Genomic DNA, 14,360 nt, shown 5'->3' with positions numbered 1-14,360 from the left:
ATTAGTTCTATCCTACACTTTAGACTCTAGAGGTACAGGCCCTTCTGAGTCCAACCCACCGAGTCCGCGCCCACCAGCGATCACCCTGTACACTAACCTACACACACTGGGGACAATTTTATACCGAAGCCAATTAACCTACAAACCTGCACGTCTTTGGGATGTGGGAAGAAACCGGAGCACCCGGAGAAAACCCATAATGTCACAGGGTGAATGTGCAAACGACACACAGACAGCACCTGTAGTTGGGATCAAACCTGAGTCTCAGGTGCTGCAAAGGCAGCAACTCTACTGCTGCACCACCTCATTCCGAATCTCTCACAAGTACCCTTCAATTCTCCTTTGCTAATTCTGAAACTAAGGGGTAATTCATGGAACATATGAACATAGTACAGCACGGCAACGGGCCCTTCGGCCCGCAATGTCCGTGCCAAACATAATGCCAAGTTAAACTAATCTCTTCTGCCTGCGTGTGATCAATCACCCCACCATTCCCTGCACATCCACCTTCCTATCTAAACGCCTGTTCAGTGGCACTATCGTACCTGCCTCCACCATCACCCCTGGCCCCCACCACTCTGCATGTGAAAACCTGCCCCGAACATCTCCTTCAAACTTTGCCTATCTCACTGTAAAGCTATGTCCTCTATTTCTTTGACATATCCTCCCTGTGAAAAACAATCTACCCTATCAATGCCCCTCATTATTTTACATACTTCTTTCAACAAAGTCTCCCCTCAGCATCCGACGCTCCAGAGAAAACCATCCAGGTTGATCCAACATCTGCTTGTCGCTACTACCCTCTAATCCAGGCAGCATCCCGGTAAACCTTCTCTGCTCCCTCTCCAAGCCTCCATGTCCTGAAGAGATTGTTCCTCGGACAGCTGGCATGGACTCGACGGGCTGAACGGCCTGTTGTGGCTTAACTATTCTCTTATTTTAGGAGTTCTACAGAAATGATCCACTTGGATCATTTGTAACTTGCATTTCAGAATAACTGATGTGTAGATCATGAAAGGACTTCTGCCCTTTTCAGTTTTCCAACAGTCTTCAGGCTTCAGTGCGGCACGGTGGAGCAGCGGTAAAGCTGCTGCCTTTCAGCGCCAGAGACCATGGGTGCTGTCTGTACGGAGTTTGTACGCTCTCCCATGACCTGTGTGGGTTTTCTCCGGGTGCTCCGGTTTCCTTCCACACTCCAAAGACGAGCAGGTTTGTTGGCTATTTGGCTTCGGTAAAAATTGTAACATTGTCCCTTGAATATGTAGGATAGTGTTAGTGTGCAGGGATTGCTGGTCGGCGCAGACTTGGCGGGACGAAGGGCCTGTTTCCGTGCTTGTCTCTAAGCTAAACTAAACTAAATTAAAAGCTACTTTCACGTCAGTTGGCTCACATTCCCTGATTTAGATGTTAGAAGGATTTGATATGGAGCGTAAGTATTTCCTCTTGTGTGGGGGTTGGAGAATGAAGGGAGCATTGTCGTAAGATCTAAGTAGTAGGTTAATAGGAAGCAACTTTTTTTTCCCTGGCTAAGGAACATTGCCCAGGAAGCTGGGGGTGTAGCCAAACAAGGGGAACGTTCAAGACCGTTGTGTTAGGTAACGGCATCGAGGGAAGATGTGGGTGACTTCAGTGGAGGCGGAAGTCAAATGGACTGACAAAGGGCTGAATGATCTTCTGTCCCTCTCTACAATGACGTAGTTACAAACTCAACCCAGTTGGTGGCAGTGTTAGCTGAGATTCAACCGTCCTTATGAGGAATCATCGTGAATGTTTAGTTTAGAGATACAGCGTGGAAACGGGCCCTTTGGCCCACAGAGTCCACGCCGACCGATGATCACACTGTTCAAGCGAGTTCTATCCTACACTCTAGGGTCAATTTACAAAGGCCAAATAACCAACAAACCTGCACGTCTTTGGAACGTGGGAGGAAACCAGAGCACCCGGAGAAAACCCACGGGGTTACAGTGTCAACATGCAAACTCCGCACAGACAGCGCCCATGGTCAGGATTGAACCTGGGTCTTTGTCGCTGTAAGGCGGCAGCAGCTGTACAGCTGCACCAGAGTGCTGCCCTAATCTCTATGTACTTCTATCAGCTATTCCTTCAGCTTCTGGCTTTTGACTTGCTTTATTTTTCTTCTTCTAACACAGTTGCTGATCAGTGTGAACAAGATGATGGCGGTGTTGTGATTTTGCTAGGACTACCTTGTTGGTCACAAGGACTACTTTGTATGCCTGTGTATATAAGTGATTGGTGTGATTAGGCGGCCACTCTGGATCCAGAGTGGCCGCCTAATCACACCAATCACTTATATACACAGGCATACAAAGTAGTCCTTGTGACCAACAAAGTAGTCCTAGCAATATCACAACATCCCCCTTGTCTTATATATTACAACAGGCGGCTGCTCAGAATTTGCTCTCTAAATGGAGTAAACGCCGGCTGCAGGCGTCAGGATGGACCCCGTGTCTCTGGCTCCACGAGGCAGGGCCTCCACCGCTGCACATTAATAGCACTCTTTCACATCCCAGGCATCAATGGACGATCAGCACACTGACCAGGCGCATGGAATCAGCACAAGGCAGGACACACGGCAGCCACCCACCTTTACAGTTCTTCCCATAGTAATTACTGCAGCAGGTGGGCTTCGTGATCACAAGGGTGCACGGTTGCTGACAGCCATCAACATCCTCGTGGAAAACGTTACGGTGAGAGCACTTCACCGGCTCTCCCTGGAGATCGCAAAACAAGACACCAGTCAAGAGGCAAGAGTGTTCTATTGTAATACCTCCCGAAACAGACGTGTTTAATTCAGTACACCATCAGATGTTTGTTAGCCATCGGAGATGGCATCTGAACAGAAAGTGTCACCTTACCTTTGGTTTAGTTGTGGAAGGGCACGCGGGGGGTCTCATGCAGCTACCACAGTCCCCCTGTGTAAAGCAGAAAGCAATGTTCAGTACTATTCTCATCTGTCAATGATAAAGATCTCAACATCTCTTGTTGGCACCTTCCAACATCATGCAGCACACAAGAATTCAATGAGACTTTCAATGATTCAATTCAATTCAATTTAGTGAGTCTGAGTATCACAGTAATGTATAGTTTGAGGTTCAGGTTTATTATTGGCACGTGTACTAAGACACTTCTAAACCCCAGTGCCATCAAACGCTTAAAAACTTTTGTTTTGTTTAGAAATACAGATGCTCCCCGCCTTACGATGCTTCGACTTACAATATTTTGACTTTGCGATGGTGCAGACGGCAACGACCTGTAGCGAGCCGCAGCGCGCTTCCGGCCACGTGTATTAAATGCATTTCGATGTACGACATTATCGGTTTCCGATGGGTTTCTCGGAACATAACCCCATCGTAAGTTGAGGAGCACCTGTACAGTGTGGAAACAGGCCCTTCGGCCCACCTGAGTCTGCACCGACACTCGTTCTATCTTACACACTCGGGGACGTTTACAGAAGCCAATTAACCTACAAAACCTGCACGTCCGTGGGACGTGGGAGGATAGCGGGGAAAGCCCACGCAGTCACGGGGAAAACGTGCAAACTCCGCACAGACAGCACCCGTAGTCTGGATCGAACCGTAGATCAGGGTCTCTGGCGCTGCAAGGCAGTAACTCTACCACTGCACCAGTGCGCCACTCTCCTTCATTGGGTGTGGCCAAAAAACACATCCATTACCTGCTACTTATCAGCAAAAGCCTGAACATTACTTGATATCTGCCACATTTAGACCTGCTGTTGCACAACAATGCACTGAATAAAGGTAGACACAAAATGCTGGGGTAACTCAGTGGGGCGAGCAGCATCTTTGGAGAGAAGGAATGGGTGACGTTTTGGTCTCAGTCTGAAGAAGGGTCTTGACCCGAAACGTCACCCATTCCTTCTCTCCAGAGATGCTGCCTGTCCCTGAGTTACTGAGTTACTCCAGCATATTGTGTCTACCTTCGATTTAAACCAGCATCTGCAGTTCTGTCCTACAAAATGCACTGAATAAATGTCAGCTCTCTTTAAAAGGGGACATTTCAGAATAAGTTGGCATCCAGCGCCGCTGATACGAACCATAATATCAACGACGGAAAACTCGTCACAGCGACTACCGATGTTGGGAGGAATTAGCAAGCAGTTTATGCCGTAAGCAATGCCGTCAGTGAATTCCATTTGTCTCTGTGAAATCTTACAGCGTCTCCCGTTCAGATACAGTTCACCCTGGGAAGAGAGGACAGAACACAGGCCATCACACATTCTGTGCGATCAATACCTCACGGATCATGTCAAACAAACTGCTTTATTTACCCCACCTCTAAAGAAATCTGAAGAAGGGTCCCAACCCGAAATATTGCCTATCCAAGTCCCCCAGAGAGACTACCTGACCCACTGGGCTACTCCGACACTTTTCATCGTTTCTTTTTGTAAACCAGTTTTTTAGTTTGGTTTATCGTCAGGTGCACCGAGGTACAGTGAAAAGCTTTTGTTGCGTGCCAATAATGCACCATTGACCATCGATAGTATTGTAACGCAGTATAAAACGTCACACCATGTGCTGACATGATTCTTGACTGAAAATGCAGCTTGACGAAATCACCCCAATACTCTGACTTGGGAGTTCATAAGTTTGTAAGTCGTAGGAGCAGAATTAGGCCGTTTGGCCCATCAAGTCAACTCCGCCATTCAATCATGGCTGATCTATCTCTCCCCCTCAACCCCATCCTCCTGCCTTCTCCCCATAACCCCAGACACCTGTAATAATCAAGAATCAGTCAATCTGTGCCTTAAAATTACCCAATGACTTGGCCTCCAGAGCCGTCTGTGGATTCTACAGATTTACCACCCTCTGACTAATGAAATCCCTCCTCATCTTCCTAAAGGAATGTCCTTTTATTCTGAGGCTGTGCCCTCTGATCCTTTACTCTCCCACTAGTAGAAACATCCCCTCCACATTCACTCTATCCAGGCCTTTCACTGTTCGGTAAGTTTCAATGAGGTCCCCACTCACCCTTCTAAACTCCAGCGAGTACAGGCCCAGTGCCATCAAATGCTCATCATATGTTAACCCACTCATTCCTGGGATCATTCTCATAAACCTCCTCTGGACCCTCTCCAGAATCAGCACGTCCTTCATCAGATATGGAGCCCATAACTGCTCACAATATTCCAAATGTGGTCTAACCAGCACCTTATAAAGCCTCAGCATTACATGCCTGTTTTTATATTCTAGTGCTCTCAAAATAAATGCTAGTTAATTGCATTCAGCTCTGAAAGAGTCTCCACTCATTCTTGACAGATAAAGAAAGGGTTCCTTCAAACTGACCTTAGACCTTCGCCGCCCGCAGTTCACATGGAGGTCAGAGCCCTGCAGTGTTTTCAGTGCGTTACTTTGAGGCAGGTAGGCTGTCAAAATCTGCAGATGCAACAGAGAACAATACATAAAAACTGGCCGCTGAACAACTTGTTCAAAAGCTGCTCGTGAACTCTCTCTTTCGACAGCTGCACACCTTTAGGGCGGCACGGTGGCGCAGTGGTAGAGTTACTGCCACACAGCGCCAGAGACCTGGGTTCCATCCTGTCTACGGGTGCTGCGTGTACGGAATTTTTCCGTTCTCCCTGGACCGCGTGGGTTGTTTCCAGGTGCTCTGGTTTCCTCCCACATCACAAAGACGTGCGGGATGGTAGGTTAATTGGCTTCTGTAATTTCTCCCTGGTGCATAGGATAGAACTAGTTGATGGCTTATGTCTAATCATGTATAATCCATATGTGTACATGATTACAATCAACCTGGCCACAGTGTACAGGTACAGGATGAAGGGTATAATGTTTAGTTCAAATAAAGTCCAGTAAAGTCCGATTATACTGGGAATGGAGTGATGGGTGTTATGTGCAGGTAGACAAGCGATGGTCTTGGCATCATGGCCAGCGCAGGTGTTGTGTGCTGAAGGGGCTGTTCTTGTTCTGCGTTCTATTGAATGTTATATATAACCAGTGTCATGCTCTTCACTTATGACTGCCGCACGAATCGTAAAAATAGCTTAAATTCGCAAGCGAATCCTGAACTAAAGTAAATCAACGTTTAAACTCTGTCCTGAGTTACAGAAGTTACCTTGGCATCCCTGATAATATGAAATTTAAGGTATTCGATCAAGGTATTCCTGTTCTCCACATTGTACAGGAAATCCCGTTGACGTTTAGACGAGGAGTTCATGACGCTGTCTTTCGGTAAGAACACAGTGACAGGTTTATGGGCCGGGTCACTGATCATGTTCAGTAGGTTTGTCTCCTGGAAAGAAAAGAAGAAACAGGTTAAAACTCCACTGCAAAACACAAAGTGCTGGAGTGACTCAGCGGGTCAGGCAGCATCTGCGGAGGGACTGGATGTGTTCATAAGTTATAGGAACTGAATTAGGCCATTCGGCCCATCAAGTCTACTCTGCCATTCCATCATGGCTGAGAGTTGAAAATCTGTGGAATTCACTGCTTCAGAAGGCAGTGGAGGCCAAGTCTCTGAATGCATTCAAGAGAGAACTAGATAGAGCTCTTAAGGATAGCGGAGTCAGGGGGTATGGGGAGAAGGCAGGAACGGGGTACTGATTGAGAATGATCAGCCATGATCACATTGAATGGTGGTGCTGGCTCGAAGGGCTGAATGGCCTACTCCTGCACCTATTGTCTATTGTATAGCTGTTAAAAGACCTTTGCTTTGTAAAATCCTGTTGGAAAAATAACGTCCTTACTGCGAGTCTGGAATTCTCTGGAGCCTAACCCTCTTTTCCTTATTGACACAATTGGTTTTGCAAAGAGATTTTCTATAATGCCAAGTGTGGTGAAAATGCAGCGATTGTGTAATAACTCCCAGTCAAGAAGGTCACAGTGCAAACTTCCCAAATGGCTCTTCAGGGAATGTTCCTTTTCTCATCTAAAAGAATCAAGCTGGCTTACCTGTAGAAGATTAACAAAGACCGAGTACCCGTTCTCTGCTGCCAGCGTTGTCAAGTTCACCTGGCGGGAGAAAATAGATTGAAAATCTGTTAGGAAGAAGATATGTTCCACTCGGTGTAAAACCTGCCTGGTTTCCAAAAATGTGATTGTGGCATTAAAGGCTGTTATTAAACTTGCTTTCGATAGATTTGCTTTAGATTTGCATTTAGATAGGTGTCTGAAGAAGGGTTCCGACCCAAAACATCACCCAACCTTTTCCTCCAGAGATGCTGCCTGACCCACTGAGTTACTCCAGCGCTTTGGTATACAGCAGCATCTGCAGTTCCTTTCTACACATTAAATTTGCTTTGTGGTATTCCTGCCCTGGACAATTAGAGTCATGGAGAGTCATAGAGTCACAGAGCGTGGAAACAGGCACTTTGGCCCAACTTGCCCACACCAACCAACATGTCCCAGCTACATAAGTCCCACCTGACTGCGCTTGCCCCATATCCCTCTAAACCTGTCCTATCCATGTAAAACCTGTCTTATCCATGTTATTAATATTTGGTCAGCAAAAGGAAAGTTATATCATGGAAATTTAACCCACTACAACTGCATGCCAATTTAGAAATTGCTTGAGTAAATGGTCATAAACCATTATTTCCATTTTGCATTGGTCATTATTATAACAAGAATCTATAGAGAACAGTATAGGAAGGAACCAGCAGATGCTGGTTTAAATCGAAGATAGACACAAAAAGCTGGAGTAACTCAGCGGGACAGGCAGCATCTCTGGAAAGAAGGAATGGGTGATGTTTCGGGTCGAGACCCTTCACAGCACAGGAATAGGCCATTCGGCCCATAATGTCTGTGCCAACCCTGATGCCAAACTAAACTAATCCAATCTGCCTGCAAGTGATCCAAATCCCTTCATTCCCAGCACATCTTTGGACCCATCTAAATATCTCTTAAATTCCACTATTGTATCTGGTTTCTGTTTTATTTCCAAAAATAAACTTTATTCAATATTAAAAAACAAAACAAGAACTGTGCCAAAATTTATTCCGACGTTGTCCACAGCGATACGTACATTCATTAGCGTTGTATTTGGTAGCGTTCACAGAAATATCATTATACCCAGCACCCTTGCCACTCATGTGGCCCCCTGGGGTGAGATCCCTTCCCTTGTTTGAGGGGCGTCTCCACCACACTCTGCCCCCCAATGTCCAGCAGCAGAAGGACCCTAGACTGTGGTCCTCCCCCACAGAGCCCTGGCGTTGGCTGCACCGAGCTTCAGTGCGTCCCTCAGCACGTACTCCTGCAGTCTGGAGCGGGCCAGTCGGCAACATTCCCCGACGGACAGCTCGCTCAGCTGGGAGGTCAACAAGTTTCGGGCTGACCAAAGAGCTTCTTTCACTAAGTCGATGACCTTCCAACAGCTATTGTATCTGCTTTCACACCTTTCTTCAGACCCCCATCACTTTCTGTGTAAAAAAAAGCTGCCCTGCACATCTACTTTAAACAGTCTCCCTCTCAACTTAAAGCTATAGACAATAGACAATAGGTGCAGGAGGAGGCCATTCGGCCCTTCGAGCCAGCACCGCCATTCAATGTGATCATGGCTGATCATTCTCAATCAGTACCCCGTTCCTGCCTTCTCCCCATACCCCCTGACTCCGCTATCCTTAAGAGCTCTATCTAGCTCTCTCTTGAATGCATTCAGAGAATTGGCCTCCACTGCCTTCTGAGGCAGAGAATTCCACAGATTCACAACTCTCTGACTGAAAAAGTTTTTCCTCATCTCAGTTGAAAATGGCCTACCCCTTATTCTTAAACTGTGGCCCCTTGTTCTGGACTCCCCCAACATTGGGAACATGTTTCCTGCCTCTAACGTGTCCAACCCCTTAATAATCTTATACGTTTCGATAAGATCTCCTCTCATCCTTCTATGCACTCTAATATTTGACATTTCCACTCTGGGAAAAAGCTTCTGACTGTCTACCCTATTTATGCCTCTCATATTTTTATAAACTTCTAACAGGTATCCAACCTCTCCTTTCACCTCTGGACACAGCCCAGACCATCACGTAAAACAACCTCCCTTCCATTGACTCCGTCTACACTTCACGCTGCCTTGGCAAGGCCACCAGCATCATCAAGGACCAGTCTCACCCCGGTCACTCCCTCTTCTCCCCTCTCCCAACAGGCAAGAGGTACAGAAGTGACAAGATGCACACCTCCAGATTCAGGGACGGTTTCTTCCCAGCTGATATCAAGCAACTGAACCACCCTATCAACAACTAGAGAGCACTCCTGACCTACCACCTACCTCATTGGAGACCCTCGGATTATCTTAAATCAGACATTACTGGACTGTATCTTGCATTAAACGTTGCACCTTTCATCCTGTATCTGTACATTGTGGACGGCTTGATTGTAGTGATGCATAGTCTCTCTGCTGACTGGACAGCATACAAAAAAAAGCTTTTCACTGTACCTCAGGGCGGCACAGTGGCGCAGCGGTAGAGTTGCTGCCTCACAGTGCCAGAGACCCGGGTTTGATCCTGACTACGGGTGCTGTCTGTACATAGTTTGTACGTTCTCCCCGTGACAGGCGTGGGATTTCTCCGGGTGCACCAGTTTCCTCCCACACTCCGAAGATGTGCAGTATAGAGTTAGTGTGCAGGGGATCGCTGGTCGGCGTGGACTCGGTGGGCCGAAGGGCCTGTTTGCACTCTGTATCTCTAAACTAAACTGAACTAAACTAAACAAAACTACTTCGCTATATGTGACAATAAACTAAACTAAACTAAGCCTAACTACTCTTTAACACAAAATCTTATCCACCGCTTGTTATGGTTTCCACTGCTTATGTGAAACAGAGTCTACGAGAATTGGTATTAATCTTGAGCATTGCCGGCCTTACCTGACCATCCTTGGGAGCATCAATCAGATTTTGTGGTACGAGTATCTTGTCTATAAAGTGGACCACGCCGTTACTATTGATGATATCACTCGTTATGATCTTTGTTTCTTTGTTTAGAATCAATACGTTCTAACAGTTAAAAGATAGAATAAATCACAATTAACATCATAGTAATCAAAGTTAACCAGCATCTGCAGTTCTTTGTTCCTATACAAATTCATATGTTCATAAGTTATAGGAGCAGAATTAGGTCATTAGGCCCATTGAGTCTACTCTGCCATTCAATCATGGCTGATCTATCTTTCTCTCTCAACCCCATTCTCCTGCCTTCTCCCCATAACCCATGATAAGCTTATTGATCAAGAATTTGTAAATCTCCACCTTAAAAATACCCAATGACTTGGCCTCCAGGCTCTTACAGCGCTTGCAGCACAGGAGACCCGTGTTCAATCCTGACTACGGGTGCTGTCTGTATGGAGTTTGTACGTTCTCCCCATGACCTGCGTGGGTTTTCTCCGAGATCTTCGGTTTCCTCACACACTTCAAAGACATACAGGTTTGTAGGTTAATTCGCTTGGTAAATGTAAAAATTGTCCCTTGGTGGGTAGTGTTAATATGCGGGGATCGCTGGTCGGCGCGGACCCGGTGGGCCGAAGGGCCTGTTTCCGCGCTGTACCTCTAGAACTAAAACTAAAATCCGTGGCAATGAATTCCACAGATTCACCACCCTCTGACTGAAGAAATTCCTCCTCATCGCCTTTCCAAAGGTACGTCCTTTTATTCTGAGGCTAAGGCCTCTGGTCCTGGACTCTCCCACTAGTGGAAACATGGATTGAAAGCCCTTTACTTAATCACAGGAGGTTACTGTCTGAAATCAATGACCACGTAAAGAAGTTACAGAAGAGGTAAACCCATACAAGGGAGCTCTAAAATCCAAAGTCATATAACACTTCTGCCCAATTCGTCCATGCCAAGCAAGATGTCCCATCTAAGCTAGTCCCACTTGCATGTGTTTGGCCCATATCCCTCTAAACCTTGCATATCCATGTACCTGTCCAAGTGTGTTTTAAATGTTGTTATAGTCCCTGCCTCAACTACCTTCTCTGGCAGCTAGTTCCAAATACCCACAACCCTGTGTGTGAAAAGGTTGCCCCTCAGGCTCCTATTAAATCTTTCCCCTCTCACTTTAAATCTATGCCCTACCAAAGGTAAACGACTATATGCATTCACCGTATCTATTCCCCTCATGATTTCATACACCTCTATAAGATCACCCCTCAGCCTCTTAGGGCAGCACAGGCGGCACGGTAGCGCAGCGGTAGAGTTGCTGCTTTACAGCGGATGCAGCGCCGGAGACTCAGGTTCGATCCTGACTACGGGTGCTGCACTGTAAGGAGTTTGTACGTTCTCCCCGTGACCTGCGTGGGTTTTCTCCGAGAACTTCGGTTTCCTCCCACACTCCAAAGACGTACAGGTATGTAGGTTAATTGGCTGGGTAAATGTAAAAATTGTCCCTAGTGGGTGTAGGATAGTGTTAATGTACGGGGATCGCTGGGCGGCACGGACTTGGTGGGCCGAAAAGGCCTGTTTCCGGCTGTATATATATGATATGATATGAGTGGCGCAGCGGTAGAGTTGGCACCAGAGATCCCGGTGTGATCTCCCTATGACTGCATGGGTTCTCTCCGGGTGACAATAGACAATAGGTGCTGGAGTAGGCCATTCGATCCTTCGAGCCAGCACCGCCATTCACCGTGATCATGACTGATCATGCACAATCAGTACCCCGTTCCTGCCTTCTCCCCATACCCTCTGACTCCGCTATCATTAAGAGCTCTACCTAACTCTCTCTTGAAAGCATCCAGAGAATTGGCCTCCACTGCCTTCTGAGGCAGTGAATTCCACAGCTTCACAACTCTCTGAGTGAAAAAGTTTTTCCTCATCTCCATTCTAAATGGCCTACCCCTTATTCTTAAACTGTGGCCCCTGGTTCGGGACTCCCCCAACATCGGGAACATGTTTCCTGCCTCTAGCGTGTTCAATCCCTTAATAATCTTATATGTTTCAATATGATCCCCTCTCATCCTTCTAAATTCCAGAGTATACAAGCCCAGTCGCTCCAGTCTTTCAACATACGACAGTCCCGCCATTCCGGGAATTAACCTAGTGAACCTACGCTGCACGCCCTCAATAGCAAGAATTTCCTTCCTCAAGTTTGGAGACCAAAACTGCACACAATACTCCAGGTGTGATCTCACTAGGGCCCTGTACAACTGCAGAAGGGCCTCTTTGCTCCTATGCTCCACTTGTTATGAAGGCCAACATTCCCTTGGCTTTCTTCACTGCCTGTTGTACCTGCATGCTTCCGGTTTCCTCCCACACTCCAAAGACATACAGGTTTGTAGGTTAATTTAGACTTTAAGAGTCAGCACAGAAACAGGCCCTTCGGCCCACTGAATCCGTTCCAACCATAGATCACCCCATACACGAGCACTATCCTGCACACGAGAGACAATTTACAATTTTACCAATTAACCTGCAAACCTGGGCTTTGGCATAATTGTAAAGTGTGTAGGATAGAGCTAGCGTACAGGGTGATCGCTGGTCGGTGTGGACTTGGTGGGTGGAAGGGACTGTTTCTGCACGCTGTATCTCTAAAGTAAAGTCTAAAGTAAAGGTGATTTGATCCCACCACCAGTTGGAGAGAGTGTTGTCCACTGAGCTGCAGTTTTCCCCCCACAACATTGATTCCAAGCAACACACAGTTCACAGGCAGTTTCACATCTCTGCTTCTCACGTTGACATTGGAGAACCGAATGGTTTCTCCTTGAAGGGACGTGAGACTCTTCAGTTTGATGAGGCGATTGAGCAGCAGTTGGTTACACGCCACGATGTGGTGACGAACTATCTGGGCCATTTGTCCTTTTGATTTCCATTCGGATATCTAATGATTGAAAGTAACAGTGAATTAGAGAGTCCTACAATCGTAAAGTCTTACAGTGTGGAAACAGGCCCTAGAGCCCAACTTGCCCACACTGACCAACATGTCCCATCTACACTATTCGCACCTGCCTGTCTTTGGCCCATCTATATACTAAAACTCTCGTTTGTTTGTTTGTTTGTTCCTGAACTACACCCAAAACGGTACACGATAGCGCAACAATTTTAGGCCCAACTTATTCACCGTCGTTCCTTTGGTGCTAATGGAAGAAGTTTCATTGAAATCGGTGTTATATTTTTAAAGTTATTCACATTTTAAAGTTTAAATCTATCTTCTCGGGAGGGAGGGAGGGGGTGGAGGGAGGATAAGTGGGGTTGAGGGGGATGGAGTGCGGGGAGGGGAAGGGGGAGGGGAAGGGGAGAGGGGGAGGGGTGGGAGGGGAAGAGGAGAGGGTGCTGCACCAATGCAGGCGAGGTTTGAGCCCAACGGGTCCATTTGTTCTAGTATCCCCCTAAACCTGTCCTATCCATGACCCTGTCTAAATCTTTCCTAAAAGTTGCGATAGTCCCTGCCTCAACTACCTCATCTGACAACTCGCTCCATACACCCACCACCCTTTGTGTGAAAAAGTTACCCTTCAAATTCCTACTGTATATCCTTGGGTTTTCAATTCCCCTACTCTGGGCAAGAGACTCTATGTGCCTACCCAATCTATTCCTCTTAATGATTTTGTACATCTCAATAAGATCATCCCTACAGCGCTCCAAGGAATAGAGTCCTAGCTTGCTCAACCTCTCCCTGTAGCTCAGGCCCTCGAGTTCTGGCAACAACCCTTTTCGGCTTGAAGACATCTTTTTTATAACATGGTGCTCAGAACTGAACACACTACTCTAAATGCGGCCTCACCAACATCTCATATAACTGCAGCATGACCCCCCAACGTCTATAACTCGGTTGTGTTGAACGCTCACAGAAAGCGAGTCAAAGAGCTTCTTTTGGGAAATGTTCAGACTTACCCGAGAGTCGTTTTCAAAAGCTTCGTTTCTAGGAACGAATACAGTGAAGGGACCTGGGCTACCGAGTTCAGTCACGTCGTTATCCTGTGAGGAGGACAGGAAAGTAAAGCTGCATTGCTGCATCTCAGTAGGAGTTACAGATAAACTACATATCAATGCTGAGTCTCCTGGGCGGCACAGTGGCACAGCTGGTAGAGTCGCTGCCTCGCAGCGCCAGAGACCCGGGTTCGATCCTGACCTCGGCTGCACCTTGTGCAGAGTTTGCATGTTCTCCCTCTGAGTTACCTCCGGGTGCACCTGTATCCTCCCACATCCCCAAGACGACCGAGTTTGTAGGTTAATTTGGCCCTAATATAATTGGATGATAAAGTGGTAGAAGTGTGAGCGGGCGTTTAGCTTAGTTCAGTTTAGCTCAGAAACAGGCCATTCGGACCACGAGTCCCTGCCGACCAGCGAGCCCCGTACACTAGCACTATGCTACACACCAGGGACAGTTTACAATTTTTGCCAAAGCCAAATTGACCGACAAATCTGCCCGTCTTTGGAAT

General features: G+C 46.9%; 1 protein-coding gene across 1 annotated transcript in view; it reads right to left on the bottom strand.

The window, feature by feature from the left end:
* stab2 (stabilin 2) overlaps positions 1-14,360 on the bottom strand; it is a 105,546-nt gene that overhangs the window by 21,161 nt on the left and 70,025 nt on the right. The window contains exons 47-55 of the mRNA XM_078417213.1: positions 13,813-13,896; positions 12,653-12,799; positions 9,856-9,984; positions 6,948-7,007; positions 6,112-6,288; positions 5,325-5,414; positions 4,076-4,222; positions 2,877-2,933; positions 2,606-2,732 (exon numbers count right to left, since the gene is read on the bottom strand). Of these exons, the coding sequence (XP_078273339.1) occupies positions 2,606-2,732; positions 2,877-2,933; positions 4,076-4,222; positions 5,325-5,414; positions 6,112-6,288; positions 6,948-7,007; positions 9,856-9,984; positions 12,653-12,799; positions 13,813-13,896 (1,018 nt within the window). The remainder of the gene's footprint in view (positions 1-2,605; positions 2,733-2,876; positions 2,934-4,075; positions 4,223-5,324; positions 5,415-6,111; positions 6,289-6,947; positions 7,008-9,855; positions 9,985-12,652; positions 12,800-13,812; positions 13,897-14,360) is intronic.

The sequence above is a fragment of the Rhinoraja longicauda genome, chromosome 20, assembly GCF_053455715.1.
Source record: "Rhinoraja longicauda isolate Sanriku21f chromosome 20, sRhiLon1.1, whole genome shotgun sequence".
Classification (NCBI taxonomy): Eukaryota; Metazoa; Chordata; class Chondrichthyes; order Rajiformes; family Arhynchobatidae; genus Rhinoraja; species Rhinoraja longicauda.
This window is presented reverse-complemented; position numbering and strand designations above follow the sequence as displayed.